This window comes from Coregonus clupeaformis, unplaced genomic scaffold (assembly GCF_020615455.1).
Source record: "Coregonus clupeaformis isolate EN_2021a unplaced genomic scaffold, ASM2061545v1 scaf0008, whole genome shotgun sequence".
Taxonomy (NCBI): Eukaryota; Metazoa; Chordata; class Actinopteri; order Salmoniformes; family Salmonidae; genus Coregonus; species Coregonus clupeaformis.
The window spans coordinates 1,019,443-1,042,500 of NW_025533463.1; the positions used below are offsets into that span (position 1 = coordinate 1,019,443).

At 48.1% G+C, this 23,058-nt stretch overlaps 2 protein-coding genes across 8 annotated transcripts in view; one reads left to right on the forward strand and one right to left on the reverse strand.

The window, feature by feature from the left end:
- The window catches only part of LOC121534176 (tumor protein 63-like), a 111,699-nt gene extending 102,898 nt beyond the window's left edge, over window positions 1-8,801 (forward strand). For 3 of the 6 annotated variants that reach the window (XM_041840711.2, XM_041840712.2, XM_041840715.2), the window contains 4 exons: window positions 4,753-4,961; window positions 7,105-7,249; window positions 7,843-7,936; window positions 8,314-8,801. In XM_041840711.2, the coding sequence (XP_041696645.2) occupies window positions 4,753-4,961; window positions 7,105-7,249; window positions 7,843-7,936; window positions 8,314-8,610 (745 nt within the window). In that variant the 3' untranslated portion in view covers window positions 8,611-8,801. The remainder of the gene's footprint in view (window positions 1-4,752; window positions 4,962-7,104; window positions 7,250-7,842; window positions 7,937-8,313) is intronic. The other 3 variants (XM_041840713.2, XM_041840714.2, XM_041840716.1) reach the window with 2 other exon arrangements.
- A 6,947-nt stretch (window positions 8,802-15,748) lies between these two features.
- The window catches only part of LOC121534177 (zinc finger and BTB domain-containing protein 11), a 30,530-nt gene continuing 23,220 nt past the window's right edge, over window positions 15,749-23,058 (reverse strand). For both annotated transcript variants that reach the window (XM_041840718.2, XM_041840717.2), the window contains exons 9-12: window positions 17,589-17,670; window positions 17,408-17,484; window positions 17,034-17,209; window positions 15,749-16,505 (exon numbers count right to left, since the gene is read on the reverse strand). In XM_041840718.2, coding sequence (XP_041696652.1) covers window positions 15,898-16,505; window positions 17,034-17,209; window positions 17,408-17,484; window positions 17,589-17,670 — 943 coding nt within the window. In that variant the 3' untranslated portion in view covers window positions 15,749-15,897. The remainder of the gene's footprint in view (window positions 16,506-17,033; window positions 17,210-17,407; window positions 17,485-17,588; window positions 17,671-23,058) is intronic.

The following is a 23,058-nucleotide window of genomic DNA, read 5'->3' on the forward strand; positions in this document are numbered from 1 at the left end:
GTTCGTCTTCGTGTACCTGGACGATATCCTCATCTTCTCGAGGTCACTGAAGGAGCATGAGGGGCATGTTAGCCGGGTTCTCCAGAGGCTCCTTGACAATCACCTCTATGTTAAACCTGAGAAGTGTGAATTTCATGTTTCTCAGACTCAGTTTCTCGGGTTTATTGTCACTCCCGGGCACCTAGAGATGGATCCCAAGAAGGTCGAAGCGGTCCGCAGCTGGCCCACACCTGCCACGGTCAAGGAGGTTCAACGGTTCATTGGCTTTTCTAACTTCTATCGGAAGTTCATCAAGAATTTCAGCTCAGTGGTAGCCCCCTTGACGACGCTTACCAAGGGAGGAGGGACCAAGGTTCACTGGGGTCCGGAAGCAGCAGGGGCCTTCGAGGATCTCAAGCGCCGCTTCACGTCTGCTCCGATTCTGGTGACTCCTGACCCAGAAAGACCTTTCGTGGTGGAGGTGGACGCCTCAGAGGTGGGGGTGGGAGCCGTCCTGTCACAGAGGGGTGAGGATGGGAGATTACACCCTTGTGCCTTCATGTCTCGCCGCCTGTCTGAGGCCGAGCGCAACTACCACGTGGGGATCTAGAGTTGCTTGCAGTAAAACTGGCCTTGGAAGAGTGGCGCCATTGGCTTGAGGGGGCTCAGCACCCGTTCCAGGTTCTCACAGACCACAAGAACCTGGAATATCTCCAACAGGCTAAGCGGATGAACCCTCGGCAAGCACGATGGTCCCTTTTCTTTAATCGATTCCAGTTCCTCCTGTCTTACCGACCTGGCACCAAGAACGTCAAGCCGGATGCCCTGTCTCGAGCCTATTCTCCCGAGGTACAAGAGAAGCCCTTGGCATCGATTATTCCGAGGTCTAGGATCGTCGCACCTCTTCAGTGGGAACTAGAAAGAGGGGTACGAGAAGCCCTTGTCCATGAGCCCGATCCAGGCGGTGGTCCTGCCGGTCGCCTGTACGTTCCTCTCTCTGTTCGGGCCCGCGTCTTGCAGTGGGGTCATGAGTCGCCCTTGACATGCCATCCAGGCAGTGCTCGCACACTGGAATTCCTCCGACGGCGGTTTTGGTGGCCGTCCATCAAGAAGGACGTGCAGGTCTATGTTGAGGCCTGCCCGGTGTGCAACCAGGGAAAGTCGACGCGCCAGCGACCCCAGGGACTGCTCCATCCCTTACCTATTCCTCGAAGGCCATGGTCACACCTTTCTCTGGACTTTGTTACGGGACTTCCTCCATCCCAGGGCAACACCGTCATCCTAGTGATCGTTGACCGGTTCTCTAAGGCTGCCCGGTTTATTCCCCTGCCCAAGCTGCCCTCGGCTAAGGAGACTGCTGAGCTCCTCATGAACCATGTCTTCCGGATATTTGGCATTCCCCTGGGACGTGGTCTCTGACCGAGGTCCCCAATTCTCGTCCCGGTTTTGGGGGCCTTCTGCAGGCTTATTGGGGCCACAGCCAGCCTATCGTCAGGGTTCCATCCAGAGTCTAATGGCCAAACGGAACGGATTAATCAGGATCTGGAGACCACCCTGCGGTGTATGGCGGCCAGTAATCCCACGTCTTGGGCCACCTATATCATTTGGGCTGAATATGCCCACAACACCCTCCAGTCTTCAGCCACCGGATTGTCCCCCTTCGAATGCCAGTTCGGTTACAACCCTCCATTATTTCCAGAGGAAGAGGCGCAAGTTGGTGTTCCCTCGGCCCAGCGCTTTGTCCAACGCTGTAGGCGGACCTGGAAGAAGGCCAGGTGTATCCTCCTTCGGACCTCCCAGAGATACCAAAGTCAGGCTAATCGACACCGCCGGACGGCCCCTAGTTTCCGAGCTGGTCAGAGAGTTTGGTTGGCCACTAAGAACCTGCCCCTCCGGGTCGAATCCAAGAAGCTTTCCCAGAGATACATCGGCCCTTTCCGCATTGCTAGAAAGGTTAACCCTGTTTCGTATCGTTTGGTTCTGCCTCGCTCCCTTAGAGTTAACCCCACTTTCCATGTTTCACTCCTTAAACCTGTCTTGTCTTCTCCTTTTGCCCCCCACGCAGACCCCCGCCACCTCCCAGGATCATTGACGGCCAGCCAGCCTACACAGTCCGCCGGATACTGGACTCCCGGAGGGTCCAGAACTCTCTGCAGTATCTGGTGGACTGGGAGGGCTACGGGCCAGAGGAGCGCTCCTGGGTTCCAGCCAGGGACATCCTGGACCCAGGTTTGATCCGAGATTTTCGCACCCTGGGGCCGGGGTGTTCTGGAAGGAACATCAGGAGTCGTTCCTAGAGGAGGGGGGTCCTGTCAGCTTCCTGCCTCCTGTTTGTCTCCCGGGCCTCTAGAGGTCATCTGTGTTCCCCTCTGCCTTAGTTCTTCCTCGTGTGTCCTAATTAGCTTGATCCAGGTCACCTGTGCCTTGTTTCCCCTTGTGTATTTTAGCTGTGTGTTTTCCCCTTGTTTCTCACTTGGTTATTGAGTCCTGGCTATGTGTCTCCTGCTTTGTTCCACCGTGTCTTTCCAAGTAAGGTTTTCTAAGTTATCTTTAGTTTGTTTTTCTCCCCTCGTGGAGTTATTTTGTTTTGCCTCCTGCTTTGTTAACATACCTCTTTCTGAGAAGAACTTTTGTTGGACTATTTGTGAATGGCGAAGAACCTTTGTTTTTTTACATTAAATCTACTGGCCTGGAGTATTGCCTTGGGTGTTTCATTTGGGTCCTACTACACCTCCTCTGTGGCTAAGGGGTATTACCCCCAGCTCTCCACATCTGAGACCGGAGTTCTAGCACGGCTTGTGACACTCACTAACTGTAAGTCGCTCTGGATAAGAGCGTCTGCTAAATTACTAAAATTTAAAATGTAATGGCGTATCGCTGCAGAATGCTGTGGTAGCCATGCTGGTTAAGTGTGCCTTGAATTCTAAATAAATCACAGACAGTGTCACCAGCAAAGCACCATAACAACTCCTCCTCCATGCTTTACGGTGGGAAATACACATGCAGAGATCATCCGTACACCCACACCGCGTCTCACAAAGACGCCGGTTGGAACCAAAAATCTCAAATTTGGACTCCAGACCAAAAGGACAAATTTCCACCTGTCTAAATGTCCATTGCTTGTGTTTCTTGGCCCAATCAAGTCTCTTCTTCTTACATTTACATTTTAGTCATTTAGCAAACGCTCTTATCCAGAGCGACTTTCAGTTAGTGAGTGCATACATATTTTTATGTTTTTTTTTTTTTTTCCATACTGGCCCCCCGTGGGAAACGAACCCACAACCCTGGCGTTGCAAACGCCATGCTCTACCAACTGAGCTACATCCCTGCTGGCCATTCCCTCCCCTACCCTGGACGACACTGGGCCAATTGTGCGCCGCCCCATGGGTCTCCCGGTCACGGCCAGCTACGACAGAGCCTGGATTCGAACCAGGATCTCTAGTGGCACAGCTAGCACTGCGATGCAGTGCCTTAGACCACTGCACCACTTTAGTAGTGGTTTCTTTACAGCAATTCCACCATGAAGGCCTGATTCACACAGTCTCCTCTGAACAGTTGATGTTGAGATGTCTGTGACTTGAACTCTGTGAATTATTTATTTGGGCTGCAATTTCTGAGGCTGGTAACTCTAATGAACTTATCCTCTGCAGCAGAGGTAACTCTGGGTCTTCCATTCCTGTGGCGGTCCTCATGAGAGCCAGTTTCATCATAGCGCTTGATGGTTTTTGCAACTGCACTTGAAGAAACTTTCAAAGTTCTTGTAATGTTCCGTATTGACTGACCTCCATGTCTTAAAGTAATGATGGACTGTCGTTTCTCTTTGCTTATTTGCGCTGTTCTTGCCATAATATGGACTTGGTCTTTTACCAAATAGGGCTATCTTCTGTATACCTTGTCACAACACAACTGATTGGCTCAAACGCATTACGAAGGAAAGAAATTCCACAAATTTAACTTTTAACAAGGCACACCTGTTAATTGAAATGCATTCCAGGTGACTACCTCATGAAGTTGGTTGAGAGAATGCCAAGAGTGTGCAAAGCTGTCATCAAGGCAAAGGGTGGCTACTTTGAAGAATCTCAAATTGATTTGGTTACTCCATGATTCCATATGTATTATTTCATAGTTTTGGTGTCTTCACTATTATTCTACAATGTAGAAAATAGTAAAAATAAAGAAGAACCCTTGAATGAGTAGGTGTTCTAAAACTTTTGACCGGTAGTGTACGTTGGTCAATTAGTTATTTAAAAAACGAAATATAACCTAGATTTGGGTTAATGGCTCAGCACTAGCTATTCCGTCCTTCCACCCATTTCTTCATTTAACCCAAACAAGGAACCGCCGTTTAAAACTTCTGTTTATCCCAGTCAATCATTATCCACAACACAGAAACTGATAAGTAACACCTACAGTATATTGATTGAGATGCAGTATTGTACTCTGATAAGTGACACCTACAGTATATTGATTGAGATATATGTTTAATGTTTCTGCTTACATTATCATTTCCAGTAATGTTTCAGATAAATTAAAGTTATCCTCAGTAGAATGCTATATGACAAAGTTCTATAAAAAATTATCGGAACTATTTCTTAGTCACATATGGCCTTTAAACAAAGTTCAAGAAACAGGTAGGGAGACAGCAATAAAGAAAGATTGAGTGAAAAAATATATATACACAGTCTGTTTATCCTACTGAACAGTAAAAAAAAAATGAAATGTTGTTGTTTCCCATTGTGTAACTAACAGCCATGTGGCCCTTTGTCGTTAAAGATGGGATCTCTTGGGGGATGAGAGTAACGGGCTGTATCCTCCTCTCCCCTGCCCCAGGAGCTCCATGGTACCCCCGGCCCAGTACGGCTCCAGCTCCCCTCCTCACCCCCACGGCAAGGTCAACAAGCTCCCCTCCGTCAGCCAGCTCATCAACCCCCAGCAACGCAACACGCTCACCCCGTCCTCCATGGCCCAAGGCCTGACTGACAGTGAGTTGCCTTACCCCTTTGTATAGTGGGAGAGATTCTCCCTAGTCTGTGTTTCTCTCCGGCTAGGCCCCCCTGTCTCGTCCTGTCCTTGTTTTACTCCCTGTCGTACCTCCACTGGCCCCGCCTCCTAACTACACCTCCACGTCCCTTTTGGGTCGATCATGTGACACGCGTCAGGCGGGACAGGCAGGGTAGCGGTACCTGTCTGGACACGAGGGGCACTGGGAGAGGTGTGTAGGGGGGCGTCTGTCAGAAGGCTTCCTCCCCTAGGTGAATGTGATCCCTGTGGGACCCTGTTCCTCCCTGCTCCTCCACTCATGGGCCTCTCTGGGGGCCCGCAGGTCATGGATTATTGTTGGCCAACTGTTGTCTTCAAGTTCAAGCACCCTTTCACTGTTTTGACGTAAATCTCCAGCACGGTACCAGTGTCTACATTATGTGAAAACTGGGTGTTTCTTTGGTCTATGATCTGGTTCTCACCAACCTTTTTATGCGAGTAAAGTACATGTAGGACAGAAAGATGTCACGACAGGCCTGAGCAAATTTGTCTGTAAACTTTCAAAATGTCGACAAAACCCAAGGTAAATACGGTAGAAAAGGTGGGATCTTTAGTGTCGGTAAAATTAAATGGCGGTGGAAACATCTTTATGCTCAAATATTTATTTAATAACCATCATCACGCGATAGGATACGTTGTGTGGCCCCTCCCACTAGGACTCAGGAAAGCATCAGTTTATTAGGCTACAGATTAAATAAATTATGAAGAACTTCACAGGGTGGCGAAAGGGCACGGTGATGAGCTTGATGCTCATTTTCAATAAATATCGAGGGTCTTATTCTGGTGACATGATGATCGATGCTTGGCTGTCGTTTGACAAATTTAAATTAGCTCACTCTTTTGTCATCATGTAGCCAAGCCTACCCGCACTGTATATCTGTAAGCTGTTAAGCTAGACTGTATATATGTGAGCTGTTAAGCTAGACTGTATATCTGTGAGCTGTTAAGCTAGACTGTATATCTGTGAGCTGTTAAGCTAGACTGTATATCTGTGAGCTGTTAAGCTAGACTGTATATCTGTGAGCTGTTAAGCTAGACTGTATATCTGTGAGCTGTTAAGCTAGACTGTCTATCTGTGAGCTGTTAAGCTAGACTGTATATCTGTAAGCTGTTAAGCTAGACTGTATATATGTAAGCTGTTAGCTAGACTGTATATCTGTAAGCTGTTAAGCTAGACTGTATATCTGTGAGCTGTTAAGCTAGACTGTATAGAGCGGAGATGTATTGTGAGCTGTTAAACTAGACTGTATATCTGTGAGCTGTTAAGCTAGACTGTATATCTGTGAGCTGTTAACTTGAATTTCTTATTTCGGTACATGTCAGATTTAAAAAATAATAATCGGTACATGCGAATGTAACCGTAAAAGGTATTTTTATGTGCACTGTGTCACCCTTTATCTGCAACAAGTCAATTTGATGGAAACGTCTCTCTGGTGGGAAAACGCTAATAGTTTTTATGCAGATTTTAGAATAGTCGCATGAAAATCTATTGCCAATTGGAAGAAAGCCTAGCTTTTGACATCGCAGGGTAGAATTAAAAGTAAGAAAAATAGTGATTTTCTAAAACCTGCAACGGGTTAGGAGGGCATCTTCTAGCTCCCCACATCACTGTGATGATGCCATGGGATAGAAATGCGCCGTTTTCACATATGTAGACACCGGTATCGTGCTGAAGATAATGAACAAATTAGGTTGAAAAGTGGTGGAGTTCCCCTTCCTCCCTTTACCTCATGTATTGTTGCTTTGTGTAGTAATTGTTTTGTAATGTTGAGGAACCACCCTGTTGAGATGCCCCCACTATCTTCTGTTGATATCACAATCTCATAGAACATTAAGAGTTCTTACATTTGTCCAGCCCCGTCCCTTCGCATTATAGCAACAAAAAAAAACGAATTACAGATTGTCGCTTTAAAGAGTACCGTTCACAGAAGCTTGTTTCTCTAGAGATGCTCACTGCAGCTTGTGTTAATCTACATAATATGTCAACACCGGTACGGTGCAGGAGATGAGGAAATTTGAGATTTTAAAAACGTCAAATTGCCCCTTTTTAAGAGTCGCTCACAGTAGTCTGTTTTGATTCTGTAGTGGCTCCGATGATGGGCCACATGGCTATGAATGCTGACATGTCGGCCCTGAGCCCCGCACACATCCTGCAGCCTCAGTTACCCATGGTGCCCAGCTCTCACTGCACCCCCCCGCCTCCCTACCCCATGGACAGCAGCATCTCCAGGTACCTAGCTAAACAACCACCAGTGGAGGCTGGTGAGGGGTGGACGGCTCATAGTAATGGCTGGAATGGAATGACTTATGGTATCCATCTCTGTTTTGATACTGTTCCATTAATTCCATTCCAGCCATTACTATGAGCCCGTCCTCCGATTTTAGTGGCACCAGCCACCACTGATAACCACACATCTGTTGATGCTTCTGGACAGTTGTGGGCACTATAAAGTCAGGACGAGACGAAATATTGACAGAACAATTGCAACACGGCTCTGTAGCGTCTCCTAGCGATAGTTTGTCAAAAACAACTGATCCGCTGTACAGGGTTCTAAATAACTTTTTAGTGCCCGCAACCGACAGAAATCTCTCTACTGTTGGCCATTCTTGACAGAAATCTCTCTACTGTTGGCCATTCTTGACAGAAATCTCTACTGTTGGCCATTCTTGACAGAAATCTCTCTACTGTTGGCCATTCTTGACAGAAATATCTCTACTGTTGGCCATTGTCTTCACTTACTAGATATAACACAGTTATTACAAGAATGCTGAGGTACTATTTTCACCACTGACCTGTTCCCCCCTCTCCGTTTCCTGTTGCAGCTTTCTTCTGCGGCTGGGCTGCGCAGCCTGCCTGGACTACTTCACAGCACAGGGCCTGACCAACATCTACCAGATCGAGAACTATAACTTGGAGGTGAGGCCTTGCCTGTCGCACGCACTGCATCTGTGTGGTTAAACTCAGAGAGAAGGGTCGGGTGGCTTCAAGAGGCCTGAGCCTTCACGTAAGCAACAAAAAAAGAAAATAAATAAAATGAATATTTCTATCTTGAAGTCTATTTTTAGCGAACCTGAACTGCTCTTCATTTTTGGGCTCCTCTTGAGCCTAGCTGGAGAGCATTGTCTTCTGGCAATTATTCTAACACGTCAGAGTTGCCACGAACTATCAGTGCAGACAGAGTCGTTGTGCTATCAGACGTAAGACAATGGCCTTTTGGGCCGCCTGGGGCCCTGAGCCTAGCCTGAGAGAGAAAAGACTAACCCAAAGGTGTGTGATGTCGTCCCCGTCCACAGGACCTGTCCCGGCTGAAGATCCCCCAGGAGTTTCAGCACGTCATCTGGAAGGGCATCATGGAGCACCGGCAGAGCATGGAGTTCTCCCCTCCTCCCCACATCCTACGTACCTCCGGCGGGGCCTCCACCGTCAGCGTAGGGTCCTCCGAGGCCCGGGGCGAGCGGGTCATCGACGCGGTGCGCTTCACCCTGCGCCAGACCATCTCCTTCCCGCCGCGCGACGACTGGTCCGACTTCTCCTTCGACCTGGACTCCCGACGCAACAAGCAGCAACGCATCAAGGAGGAGGGGGAATAGACACTCTGGCCGGAATTTCAATCTAAGGCGAGTTGTCGAAAAGTGCACTGCAACAATGGGCCTGTAAAGGCAATTTCCCTGACGTTCACAGAGATCGCTTTTACAAACGCTGCAGATGTCAGCACATACAGTTGAAGTCGGAAGTTTACATACACTTAGGTTGGAGTCATTAAAACTCGTTTTTTCAACAACTCCACAAATTTCTTGTTAACAAACTATAGTTTTGGCAAGTCGGTTAGGACATCTACTTTGTGCATGACACAAGTAATTTTTCCAACAATTGTTTACAGACAGATTATTTCACTTATAATTCACTGTATCACAATTGCAGTAGGTCAGAAGTTTACATACACTAAGTTGACTGTGCCTTTAAACAACTTGGAAAATTCCAGGAAATGATGTCATGGCTTTAGAAGCTTCTGATAGGCTAATTGACATCATTTGAGTCAACTGGAGGTGTACCTGTGGATGTATTTCAAGGCCTACCTTCAAACTCAGTGCCTCTTTGCTTGACATCATGGGAAAATCAAAAGAAATCAGCCAAGACCTCCACAAGTCTGGTTCATCCTTGGGAGCAATTTCCAAACACCTGAAGGTACCACGTTCATCTGTACAAACAATAGTACGCAAGTATAAACACCATGGGACCACGCAGCCGTCATACCGCTCAGGAAGGAGACGCGTTCTGTCTCCTAGAGATGAACGTACTTTGGTGCGAAAAGTGCAAATCAATCCCAGAACAACAGCAAAGGACCTTGTGAAGATGCTGGAGGAAACAGGTACGCAATTATCTATATCCACAGTAAAACGAATCCTATATCGACATAACCTGAAAGGCCGCTCAGCAAGGAAGAAGCCACTGCTCCAAAACCGCCATAAAAAAGCCAGACTATGGTTTGCAACTGCACATGGGGACAAAGATCGTACTTTTTGGAGAAATGTCCTCTGGTCTGATTAAACAAAAATAGAACTGTTTGGCCATAATGACCATTGTTATGTTTGGAGGAAAAAGGGGGTAGCTTGCAAGCCGAAGAACACCATCCCAACCGTGAAGCACGGGGGTGGCAGCATCATGCTGTGGGGGTGCTTTGCTGCAGGAGGGACTGGTGCACTTCACAAAATAGATGGCATCATGAGGAAGGAAAATTATGTGGATATATTGAAGCAACATCTCAAGACATTAGTCAGGAAGTTAAAGCTTGGTCGCAAATGGGTCTTCCAAATGGACAATGACCCCAAGCATACTTCCAAAGTTGTGGCAAAAAGTCTTAAGGACAACAAAGTCACGGTATTGGAGTGGCCATCACAAAGCCCTGACCTCAATCCTATAGACATTTTGTGGGCAGAACTGAAAAAGCGTGTGCGAGCAAGGAGGCCTACAAACCTGACTCAGTTACACCAGCTCTGTCAGGAGGAATGGGCCAAAATTCCCCCAACTTATTGTGGGAAGCTTGTGGAAGGCTACCCGAAACGTTTGACCCAAGTTAAACAACTTAAAGGCAATACTACCAAATACTAATTGAGTGTATGTAAACTTCTGACCCACTGGGAATGTGATGAAAGAAATAAAAGCTGAAATAAATCATTCTCTCTACTATTATTCTGACATTTCACATTCTTAAAATAAAGTGGTGATCCTAACTGACCTAAGACAGGGAATCTTTACTAGGATTAAATGTCAGGCATTGTGAAAAACAGAGTTTAAATGTATTTGGCTAAGGTGTATGTTAACTTCCGACTTCAACTGTATTACCTTTAAAAGTAGAGTGCAGTACACTTCTCAGCAATGCACCTTGGATTGAAGCCCTGTCTCTGTTCCCTTCTTATATGATACACCTGTTGACCAACCCACTCTCCTATCACAGGACAGAACTAGGAAATCTCTGCTTCAAAGTGCTCTGCTCAGATAGTCCTAAACTCAGATATCCTATAGAGCAAAATACTATGCAAAGAAAAATGCACTTATTTTGTAGTGTTTATTTTTTTAAAGCCTTCATTAGCTAGAGGATGCGAGAGATGGTGTTTTAGAAAAAAAGGTACATTTCTTTATTTTTTATCAAATTTCTTGAGACAAAGCACTTAAGAAATGCTTTTGTGATTGCTTTGATATTGTTTTATAATAGTGTTCATAATCCATTCCGATGTTAAAGCACGACTTGAGAGGAAACTTTTGGGGGCTTTGTTGTTGTTGTTGTTGGCCGAGATTCAATCCAAAGCGCGCTTATAGAGCAACACACTAGACAGCCAAGATTTAAGACCTTGACGTTAAGACCTTCAAAATGAAGATAAAAAAACATGTATTTATGTCAGTGCTTCAATCTTGCTGTTGACTCACTTGGTAAACGTCTCTTAACTGCCATAGGCTAGCGCGAGCCCCCTAGAAGAACCTCACATTAAAACGGGCTAGTGGCGGCCTCTAGTGGACATACTGGTACTGCGCACACTGCTAAATACATGCCAAAAATGGATAAATAGTCATATAGTATATGTCAGCTCAAGCCTAAATTACGGTCGTCACTAGTTACCCTAGCCACCGAGTCATAATTATGGCCAAACCCTTGCCTATTTCTATAATTTATCTTCTTAAAAATCTGATTTTAAACCCAAACACAATGCTGACCTTATGCCTAAACTTAAATTAAGACCAAAAAGCACATTTTTGTTTTCATGAACTTTTACGACACCGCCGTTTTGACTTTGTGGCTGTGGTAACTAGTGACAACCTTAAAGAACCTTTAAAAGTCTCTATACCACACGTTGGGTTGAATCCCAGTCTCTGCTGCTCGATACTGGACTGTTATGGTTGCCTGTTGTTTTTTTAGTTCACAACACTGTTTTGACCTGATTGTAACAAGTCAGTCTTGATTGTCTACACTTCAAGATACATATTTTAATTTGACTTCCTGTCAGAGAGAAGATGTTAATAACGTGCTGTTGGTTGGTGATTGTGCTACTGCTGTGCCTGTGATAACCCTCCGGGATGTCCAGAAAACCTGGGAATTTAGGGAATGTTAACCCTAGTGTTAGTTAAACCATCGTGTTTATAAGTACCTATTGTATTTCTATGTGAATGACGATAATGCATCATCACACAAACCGTTGTACCGGAAGTATTTACGTTTCTCATTACTCAGTAACTGAAATGAACAAGTAACTCAATATGCTCATAGCCCTCGATGTTGTGATGGTGGTATCAATAACGTGACTGATTGTGATGGTGGTATCAATAACGTGACTGATTGTGATGGTGGTATCAATAACGTGACTGATTGTGATGGTGTTTGTCTTTCTTATTGTCTGTGTCCCAAATGGCACCCTATACACTACAGGGGGCTCTGGTCAAAAGTAGTGTACTATATATAGGGATAGGGTGCCATTTGGGGTGTAGACATTACCTGCTTGTTCTGCCACCTACATATAACCCTGGTGTAGTCTTTGGGGGTCTGTTGAACATTTACTGGGCTGTATTTCTATATTGCAAACGATGCTTGAGACAAGTTGCAGAATTGCTGGATTTCTGGAACCACATTTCGTAAACTTTTTTTATTTGTTACGTTTTAACTTGATTGATGGCCAAACTTACTGAGATCATTGTATATACACGTTTTATATAGTTATTTTCTAAACGCTACATGCTCTGTTAAGTATTTTCCCCCCAAAAAAAGGAAAATACTTGACAAAAAAAACCCCAAAGGATTTGGCTAAAAATAGCGCATTGGTTAAAAGCAATAAAGGGACAGTAAGGGGGTTTAGGGTTATTTGTATTCATTCAAATTAATACATCTGGGTCCTCTCACAAGTCATTGTTCTCACTGTTATATTACAAGCGGTCTGAGTAGTGTTGCCATGAACACAGTTCTATATAATCGTACATCACTGAGCTGCTAGAGATCGTGACCCTAGTGTGATGTCATGCTGGTGGTACATTGAAAGCAGAACCTAGTACTGTAATCTGCTCTTCCTTATTTTTTTTGTACAATGTATTGTAAATATATTGCAATGTACTTATTTTCATATAAGCCAAAAAATAAAATACCCCTAGTTATCAAATGCTGTTGGGAGTGTGTATATTTCATGTTCATAGTGTCAACAATCACTGTAATGGATAATAAAAATGGTTAAACTCACTGGTCATCTGCTCTTCTGAAATGTTAAACATAAACACACACACAGTGGGGAGAACAAGTATTTGATCCACTGCCGATTTTTGCAGGTTGTCCTACTTACAAAGCATGTAGAGGTCTGTCATTTTTATCATAGGTACACTTCAACTGTGAGAGAAGGAATCTAAAACAAAAATCCAAAAAATCACGTATGATTTTTAAGTAATTAATTTGCATTTTATTGCATGACATAAGTATTTGATACATCAGAAAAGCAGAACTTAATATTTGGTACAGAAACCTTTGTTTGCAATTACAGAGATCATACGTTTCCTGTAGGTCTTGACCAGGTTTGCACACACTGCAGCAGGGATTTTGGCCCACTCCTCCATACAGACCTTCTCCAGATCCTTCAGGTTTCGGGGCTGTCGCTGGGCAATACGGACTTTCAGCTCCCTCCAAAGATTTTCTATTGGGTTCAGGTCTGGAGACTAGCTAGGCCACTCCAGGACCTTGAGATGCTTCTACGGAGCCACTCCTTAGTTGCCCTGGCTGTGTGTTTCGGGTCGTTGTCATGCTGGAAGACCCAGCCACGACCCATCTTCAATGCTCTTACTGAGGGAAGGAGGTTGTTGGCCAAGATCTCGCGATACATGGCCCCATCCATCCTCCCCTCAATACGGTGCAGTCGTCCTGTCCCCTTTGCAGAAAAGCATCCCCAAAGAATGATGTTTCCACCTCCAGTCTTCATGGTTGGGATGGTGTTCTTGGGGTTGTATTCATCCTTCTTCCTCCAAACACGGTGAGTGGAGTTTAGACCAAAAAGCTCTATTTTTGTCTCATCAGACCACATGACCTTCTCCCATTCCTCCTCTGGATCATCCAGATGGTCATTAGCAAACTTCAGACGGGCCTGGACATGCGCTGGCTTGAGCAGGGGGACCTTGCGTGCGCTGCAGGATTTTAATCCATGACGGCGTAGTGTGTTACTAATGGTTTTCTTTGAGACTGTGGTCCCAGCTCTCTTCAGGTCATTGACCAGGTCCTGCCGTGTAGTTCTGGGCTGATCCCTCACCTTCCTCATGATCATTGATGCCCCACGAGGTGAGATATTGCATGGAGCCCCAGACCGAGGGTGATTGACCGTCATCTTGAACTTCTTCCATTTTCTAATAATTGCGCCAACAGTTGTTGCCTTCTCACCAAGCTGCTTGCCTTTTGTCCTGTAGCCCATCCCAGCCTTGTCTACAATTGTATCCCTGATGTCCTTACACAGCTCTCTGGTCTTGGCCATTGTGGAGAGGTTGGATTCTGTTTGATTGAGTGTGTGGACAGGTGTCTTTTATACAGGTAACGAGTTCAAACAGGTGCAGTTAATACAGGTAATGAGTGGAGAACAGGAGGGCTTCTTAAAGAAAAACTAACAGGTCTGTGAGAGCTGGAATTCTTACTGGTTGGTAGGTGATCAAATACTTATGTCATGCAATAAAATGCAAATTCATTACTTAAAAATCATACAATGTGATTTTCTGGATTTTTGTTTTAGATTCCGTCTCTCACAGTTGAAGTGTACCTATGATCAAAAATTACAGACCTCTACATGCTTTGTAAGTAGGGAAAACCTGCAAAAATCAGCAGTGTATCAAATACTTGTTCTCCCCACTGTGTGTCATCTAAAGCAGAATAATCATTCATGTATTCATATGGGATGACTGTTGGTTACCCTCTTGGCAGTACGAAGTCAGTCGGTACACTGTGTTCCTCAGGGTTGGAGAGAAAGGCAGAAGAGATTCATATAAACTATGTGTATTACCTTTCCAGCCTGGGGGAGGGGTTTCAAAACAAGAGCTCTGTAACCAGCCTGGGGGAGGGGTTTCACAACAAGAGCTCTGTAACCAGCCTGGGGGAGGGGTTTCACAACAAGAGCTCTGTAACCAGCCTGGGGGAGGGGTTTCACAACAAGAGCTCTGTAACCAGCCTGGGGGAGGGGTTTCACAACAAGAGCTCTGTAACCAGCCTGGGGGAGGGGTTTCACAACAGAGCTCTGTAACCAGCCTGGGGGAGGGGTTTCACAACAAGAGCTCTGTAACCAGCCTGGGGGGCCAGACTGACCAATGTGAGCTCACAGATCAGGCTGGTTTAAAACAAGGCTAGAAACAAGTGTACTACATGAGAAATAAATAAAAAGTGAATGCGTCTGGATTAAACTGTTTTATTTTATAATTCTATGAAACAAACATCTCTCCTGAGATTCAACAATCTGGTAACTCATGAATGCAGCAAATAAACCTTGATTATTAATTCAGAATATTTTTAATTACTGTCGCTATTTACACATTATACACAAGATTGGACTGAGCAGAAAGTCAAAACTCAGTTCATTCAATGTACACATTCAGTCAAAAATAAAGTCAACCATGTACCCTTCTGTCCCACTGTAGACAGAAGGATGATCAGGTCCCTGGGTTGAGGCAGAGCAGGGGCCTGGTCAATAGTCAGAAAACAGCAAGGCAGTACCTGAATTTGTCCAATAACAACACAGATGTGTTTCCTTTGCGCCCTACTGAACCCCCAGATGACCTGTTACTCCACACAAGGAGAGTGAACTGGTCCAGCAGACTGACAGTCCTGTGTTCAGTCTACCGGTCAATCCACCTGGGTTAGGATTAGGGTTCCTCTCAAACGGAACCTCGTGCCCTACATAGTGCCCTACATAGTGCCCTTGGTCGAAGGTAATGCACCACATAGGGGACAGAGTACCACACAGCCCTAGAGTCACTGCACCTGTCCACCTGCATCAGGGAAACTACAGGGTTCTCCCCCAAAACATTTAAGAGGGGAGCTGCGCCACCTTGTGGACTGGCTGCGCCACTACGCAAAATAAAATAAGTTATTTTTTTAAACTTTATTTATCATAAGGCCATTTTTTCTCTCTAGATTGCCGGAAATGACAGTTACAGATGTTCCAAAGGGGTGCACATTTAGTTTTTTTTGCCCTAGCACTACACAGCTGATTCAAATGATCAAAGCTTGATGATGAGTTGGGTTATTTGAATCAGCTGTGTAGTGCTAGAGCAAAAACCAAAACGTGCACCCCTTGGGGTCCTGAGGACCGAGTTTGAGAAACCCTGGCCTAGTGACTGAGTCAGTCTGTCTGTCAGTCTGCTAGGTGCCGTTTGTCACATCACTCCACCTCTGCCATGTGTGCCACCTCTACCTCCATGGTCTGTAGAACCTCCTGCCCTTCATCACCCTCCTGCCCTTCATCACCCTCCTGCCCTCCATCACCCTCCTGCCCTTCATCACCCTCCTGCTCCTCCATCTTCACCCCCCCGGGCAGCACACTGTGCTGGGACAGCACATAGTTCACCACTTGCATTATACTCTGGTCCGACAAGGTCGCGACCCCGTCACCCTGTACAGCCTGAACCGCTTCAACAGCCTCCACCGTCTCCTCCGTGATCAGCACCGTCTCGATCTCCTCGGCCGGCGGCGGCTGTGCGGGCCTGAGCTCGGGGGGGAGATCGGACGCCAGGATGGAGACGGCGTGTTCGACCTGAGTACCCTGGTTGTGGAACTGTAGCGTATCTTTCTCCAGCATGATCTTCCCCGGCAGGTGGTCGCCGTGGTATTTGGTCATGTGCTTGCGGAGGGAGCGGGCGTCGATGTGGGCCTCCTGGCACTCGGGGCACACGTAGGGGCGCTCGCCGGTGTGGGTGCGCACGTGGCGCTTCAGGGAACGGGCGTCGGCCCAGGCTACGCCGCACGTCAGACACTCAAAGGGTTTGACTCCTGAGAGAAGAGGACGGGTGTTAGAAGACAGGGAAACATTCAGCGCTACGTTGCAGTACAGTCCCCTTATTCTCCAGCTGCCCAATGAACTCACCTCTATAGCATCACTGAGTACTTTTTACTGTTGGATGGAGACAATATTTACATCCAGTTGAACAGTGTGGTTTGCATCTGAAACGTGCTTGAGATGTTGCTCTCATTGACCGTCAGTCCTTGCGTGCATAATATAATATGCCATTTAGCAGACGCTTTTATCCAAAGCGACTTACAGTCATGCGTGCATACATTTTTACGTATGGGTGGTCCCGGGGATCGAACCCACTACCCTGGCGTTCCAAGCGCCATGCTCTACCAATTGAGCTACAGAGGACCACACAGCTCCATCTCAGAGATGGGTTACGTTTCTCTAGCCCCCCATCCCTCAGGTTTATAGCAAACCAACCTGGCGGGGGGGGGGGGGGCTTCCATTAGGCTGAAGAATGACAGATTGTGGCTTTACGTGTGTGTGTGTGTGTGTGTGTGTCTCACCCTGGTGGTTGTTCATGTGCCGCCTGTACTCTCTGAGCTGGGTGAACTTCCTGCCACAGTGCTCACACGCTCGCTCTAGGTTCTGCTTTACTCTGCCCTTCTTGCCATGCGTAGCCTTCTTCACGTGTCTCCTGAACAGAGCCTTCTCAAAGAACTCCTTACCACACACACTACACCTACAGGACAGAGAAGCATTAACAAATCAATCAAATATTATCTAGAAACAGTTGTAAATGGGCTTTAACCAACCCCGTCTCACTCATTCGAACAGAGAAAACTGGCTCTCATATTTTGACTGTCGACTTTTGGAAGCTGACTTGGTGTCTGTGTGGTTTTTGAAAGCGACGGCTGAGAACGTGTTAGTGGTGACTCACCTGTAAGGCTCTGCCACACTGTGGGACTTGACATGGGAGTACCAGTCTTTCTTCCAGCTGTAACACTTCCCACACATCTGTTGGAATACAATACATTACAATATAACATTATAATAACATTACCTAACAATACAACCTAATAATATAACTTAATAATCTACTAATAATGAATATTCCCCACCTGACACTGGAAGGGCTTGAGTCCCAAGTGTTTGTTCATGTGCTGCTGCAGGTCTTTGGCTTCAAAGAAACTCTTATCACAGCTGGAAGAGAGGTACAGAGACAGTCAGGAGGAGGAGGGGGACAGAGACAGTCAGGAGGAGGAGGAGGGGTACAGAGACAGTCAGGAGGAGGAGGGGTACAGAGACAGTCAGGAGGAGGAGGGGTACAGAGACAGTCAGGAGGAGGAGGGGGGGACAGAGACAGTCAGGAGGAGGAGGAGGGGGACAGAGACAGTCAGGAGGAGGAGGGGGACAGAAACAGTCAGGAGGAGGAGGGGGACAGAGACAGTCAGGAGGAGGAGGGGGACAGAGACAGTCAGGAGGAGGAGGGGGACAGAGACAGTCAGGAGGAGGGGGACAGAGACAGTCAGGAGGAGGAGGGGGACAGAGACAGTCAGGAGGAGGAGGGGTACAGAGACAGTCAGGAGGAGGAGGGGGACAGAGACAGTCAGGAGGAGGAGGAGGACAGAGACAGTCAGGAGGAGGACAGAGACAGTCAGGAGGAGGAGGAGGACAGAGACAGTCAGGAGGAGGAGGGGGACAGAAACAGTCAGGAGGAGGAGGGGGACAGAAACAGTCAGGAGGAGGAGGGGGACAGAGACAGTCAGGAGGAGGAGGGGTACAGAGACAGTCAGGAGGAGGAGGAGGGGGTACAGAGACAGTCAGGAGGAGGAGGGGTACAGAGACAGTCAGGAGGAGGAGGGGTACAGAGACAGTCAGGAGGAGGAGGGGTAGACAGAGACAGTCAGGAGGAGGAGGGGGACAGAGACAGTCAGGAGGAGGAGGGGGACAGAGACAGTCAGGAGGAGGAGGGGGACAGAGACAGTCAGGAGGAGGAGGGGGACAGAGACAGTCAGGAGGAGGAGGAGAGGTACAGAGACAGTCAGGAGGAGGAGGAGGGGGACAGAGACAGTCAGGAGGAGGAGAGGGGTACAGAGACAGTCAGGAGGAGGAGGAGGGGGACAGAGACAGTCAGGAGGAGGAGGGGGGGGACAGAGACAGTCAGAGGAGGAGGAGGGGGACAGAGACAGTCAGGAGGAGGAGGAGGGGGACAGAGACAGTCAGGAGGAGGAGGAGGGGGACAGAGACAGTCAGGAGGAGGAGGGGGACAGAGACAGTCAGGAGGAGGAGGGGGACAGAGACAGTCAGGAGGAGGAGGGGGACAGAGACAGTCAGGAGGAGGAGGAGGGACACAGAGACAGTCAGGAGGAGGAGGGGGACAGAGACAGTCAGGAGGAGGAGGAGGGGACACAGAGACAGTCAGGAGGAGGAGGGGGGACAGAGACAGTCAGGAGGAGGAGGGGTACAGAGACAGTCAGGAGGAGGAGGGGGACAGAGACAGTCAGGAGGAGGAGGGGGACAGAGACAGTCAGGAGGAGGAGGAGGGGGACAGAGACAGTCAGGAGGAGGAGGGGTACAGAGACAGTCAGGAGGAGGGGACAGACAGGAGGAGGACAGAGACAGTCAGGAGGAGGAGGGGTACAGAGACAGTCAGGAGGAGGAGGAGAGGTACAGAGACAGTCAGGAGAAGGAGGAGGGGGACAGAGACAGTCAGGAGGAGGAGGAGGGGGACAGAGACAGGGAGGAGGAGGAGGGGGACAGAGACAGTCAGGAGGAGGAGGGGGACAGAGACAGTCAGGAGGAGGGAGGGGGACAGAGACAGTCAGGAGGAGGAGGGGGACAGAGACAGTCAGGAGGAGGAGGGGGACAGAGACAGTCAGGAGGAGGAGGGGGACAGAGACAGTCAGGAGGAGGAGGGGGGACAGAGACAGTCAGGAGGAGGAGAGGGGGACAGAGACAGTCAGGAGGAGGAGGAGGGGGACAGAGACAGTCAGGAGGAGGAGGGGGACAGAGACAGTCAGGAGGGGAGGGACAGGAGAGGAGGAGGGGGTACAGAGACAGTCAGGAGGAGGGGGCGCAGTCAGGAGGAGGAGAGCAGAGACAGTCAGGGAGGAGGAGGGGGACAGAGACAGTCAGGAGGAGGAGGGGGACAGAGACAGTCAGGAGGAGGGAGGGGACAGAGACAGTCAGGAGGAGGAGGAGAGACAGAGACAGTCAGGAGGAGGAGGGTACAGAGACAGTCAGGGAGGAGGAGGGGGTACAGAGACAGTCAGGAGGGAGGAGGGGGACAGAGACAGTCAGGAGAGGAGGGACAGAGACAGTCAGGAGGAAGAGAGGTACAGAGACAGTCAGGAGGAGGAGGGGTACAGAGACAGTCAGGAGGAGGAGGGGGACAGAGACAGTCAGGAGGAGGAGGGGGTACAGAGACAGTCAGGAGGAGGAGGGGGGACAGAGACAGTCAGGAGGAGGACAGAGACAGTCAGGAGGAGAGGGACAGAGACAGTCAGGAGGAGGGGAGGGGACAGAGACAGTCAGGAGGAGGAGGAGAGGGACAGAGACAGTCAGGAGGAGGAGGGGGACAGAGACAGTCAGGAGGAGGAGGGAGAGGGGGACAGAGACAGTCAGGAGGAGGAGGGGGACAGAGACAGTCAGGAGGAGGAGGAGGGGGTACAGAGACAGTCAGGAGGAGGAGGGGGACAGAGACAGTCAGGAGGAGGAGGGAGGGACAGAGACAGTCAGGAGGAGGAGGGGGACAGAGACAGTCAGGAGGAGGAGGAGAGGTACAGAGACAGTCAGGAGGAGGAGGAGAGGTACAGAGACAGTCAGGAGGAGGAGGAGAGGTACAGAGACAGTCAGGAGGAGGAGAGGGACAGAGACAGTCAGGAGGAGGGAGGGGACAGAGACAGTCAGGAGGAGGAGAGGGTACAGAGACAGTCAGGAGGAGGAGGAGGAGGGACAGAGACAGTCAGGAGGAGGAGGGGGTACAGAGACAGTCAGGAGGAGGGGTACAGAGACAGTCAGGAGGAGGACAGAGACAGTCAGGAGGAGGAGGAGGGGTACAGAGACAGTCAGGAGGAGGAGGAGAGGTACAGAGACAGTCAGGAGGAGGAGGGGGACAGAGACAGTCAGGAGGAGGAGGAGAGGGTACAGAGACAGTCAGGAGGAGGAAGGGACAGAGACAGTCAGGGAGGAGGAGGGGTACAGAGACAGTCAGGAGGGGAGGAGGGGACAGAGACAGTCAGGAGGAGGAGGAGAGGTACAGAGACAGTCAGGAGGAGGGGAGGTACAGAGACAGTCAGGAGGAGGAGGAGAGGTACAGAGACAGTCAGGAGGAGGAAGGGTACAGAGACAGTCAGGAGGAGGAAGGGTACAGAGACAGTCAGGAGGAGGGGTACAGAGAGTCAGGAGGAGGAAGGGTACAGAGACAGTCAGGAGGAGGGGTACAGAGAGTCAGGAGGAGGAGGGGGACAGAGACAGTCAGGAGGAGGAGGGGGACAGAGACAGTCAGGAGGAGGGGTACAGAGACAGTCAGGGCAGAGACAGCAGGAGAGGAGGAGGGGTACAGAGACAGTCAGGAGGAGGAGGAGAGGTACAGAGACAGTCAGGAGGAGGAGGGGTACAGAGACAGTCAGGAGGAGGAGGAGAGGTACAGAGACAGTTAGGAGGAGGAGGGGGACAGAGACAGTCAGGAGGAGGAGAGGTACGGAGACAGTCAGGATGGTTACGTCATCCTACACACACAATATCACACACACAGACACAAACACAGTGTTTCCCCTAGGATATTTTTCAGCAGCGGTTGCAAAATTAGCGTGGGGACGACGACGTGGTTTTCGGGGCATGGCAAATGGCGCTGTCTCCGAGCTCCATTTTACAGGCACCCCTCTTGGCCACAGAGACAACATGTTGCTGTTTTAAAGCTAGTTTCCTGAAATTCTACACATTTTATCATGGCTCAGACATTATATTATCATTTTATCATGGCTCAGACATTATATTATCATTTTATCATGGCTCAGACATTATGCCGTGTTCTTATGTTACCTGAGTGGCTCAGACATTATAACATCAAATGGGGGACCCAATGCCTTCACATTTTAGATTCTCCCTGACGGTCTAGTTTTTATTTTGGTGATTGTTAGTTCTCAAACATGATCTTATTTGAAAATATATACATCTCCACTATCTTTTCTACATATTTGATACCTAGTTTAAGTCGTTTAAGTTAATACTGAAAACGTTTTACCATCCTGAAAAATATTTTACAAATTATTTTGGAGTAGCGGCAACACCGCCAATATACCAATACACCAATGAATATAGGGGAAACACTGCACACACACTTACAGAATCAGAGAGTGTTTAAATACAGTGAGGGGGAAAAGTATTTGATCCCCTGCTGATTTTGTACGTTTGCCCACTGACAAAGACATGATCAGTCTATAATTTTAATGGTAGGTTTATTTGAACAGTGAGAGACAGAATAACAACAACAAAATCCAGAAAAACACATGTCAAAAATGTTATAAATTGTTTTGCATTTTAATGAGGGAAATAAGTATTTGACCCCTCTGCAAAACATGACTTAGTACTTGGTGGCAAAACCCTTGTTGGCAATCACAGAGGTCAGACGTTTTTTATAGTTGGCCACCAGGTTTGCACACATCTCAGGAGGGATTTTGTCCCACTCCTCTTTGCAGATCTTCTCCAAGTCATTAAGGTTTCGAGGCTGACGTTTGGCAACTCAAACCTTCAGCTCCCTCCACAGATTTTCTATGGGATTAAGGTCTGGAGACTGGCTAGGCCACTCCAGGACCTTAATGTGCTTCTTCTAGAGCCACTCCTTTGTTGCCTTGGCCGTGTGTTTTGGGTCATTGTCATGGTGGAATACCCATCCACGACCCATTTTCAATGCCCTGGCTGAGGGAAGGAGGTTCTCACCCAAATATGACGGTACATGGCCCCGTCCATCGTCCCTTTGATGCGGTGAAGTTGTCCTGTCCCCTTAGCAGAAAAACACCCCCATAGCATAATGTTTCCACCTCCATGTTTGACGTTGGGGATGGTGTTCTTGGGGTCATAGGCAGCATTCCTCCTCCTCCAAACACGGCGAGTTGAGTTGATGCCAAAGAGCTCGATTTTGGTCTCATCTGACCACAACACTTTCACCCAGTTCTCCTCTGAATCATTCAGATGTTCATTGGCAAACTTCAGACGGGCCTGTATATGTGCTTTCTTGAGCAGGGGGACCTTGCGGGCGCTGCAGGATTTCAGTCCTTCACGGCGTAGTATGTTACCAATTGTTTTCTTGGTGACTATGGTCCCAGCTGCCTTGAGATCATTGACAAGATCCTCCCGTGTAGTTCTGGGCTGATTCCTCACCGTTCTCATGATCATTGCAACTCCACGAGGTGAGATCTTGCATGGAGCCCCAGACCGAGGGAGACTGACAGTACTTTTGTGTTTCTTCCATTTGCGAATAATCACACCAACTGTTTTCACCTTCTCACCAAGCTGCTTGGCGATGGTCTTGTAGCCCATTCCAGCCTTGTGTAGGTCTACAATCTTGTCCCTGACATCCCTGGAGAG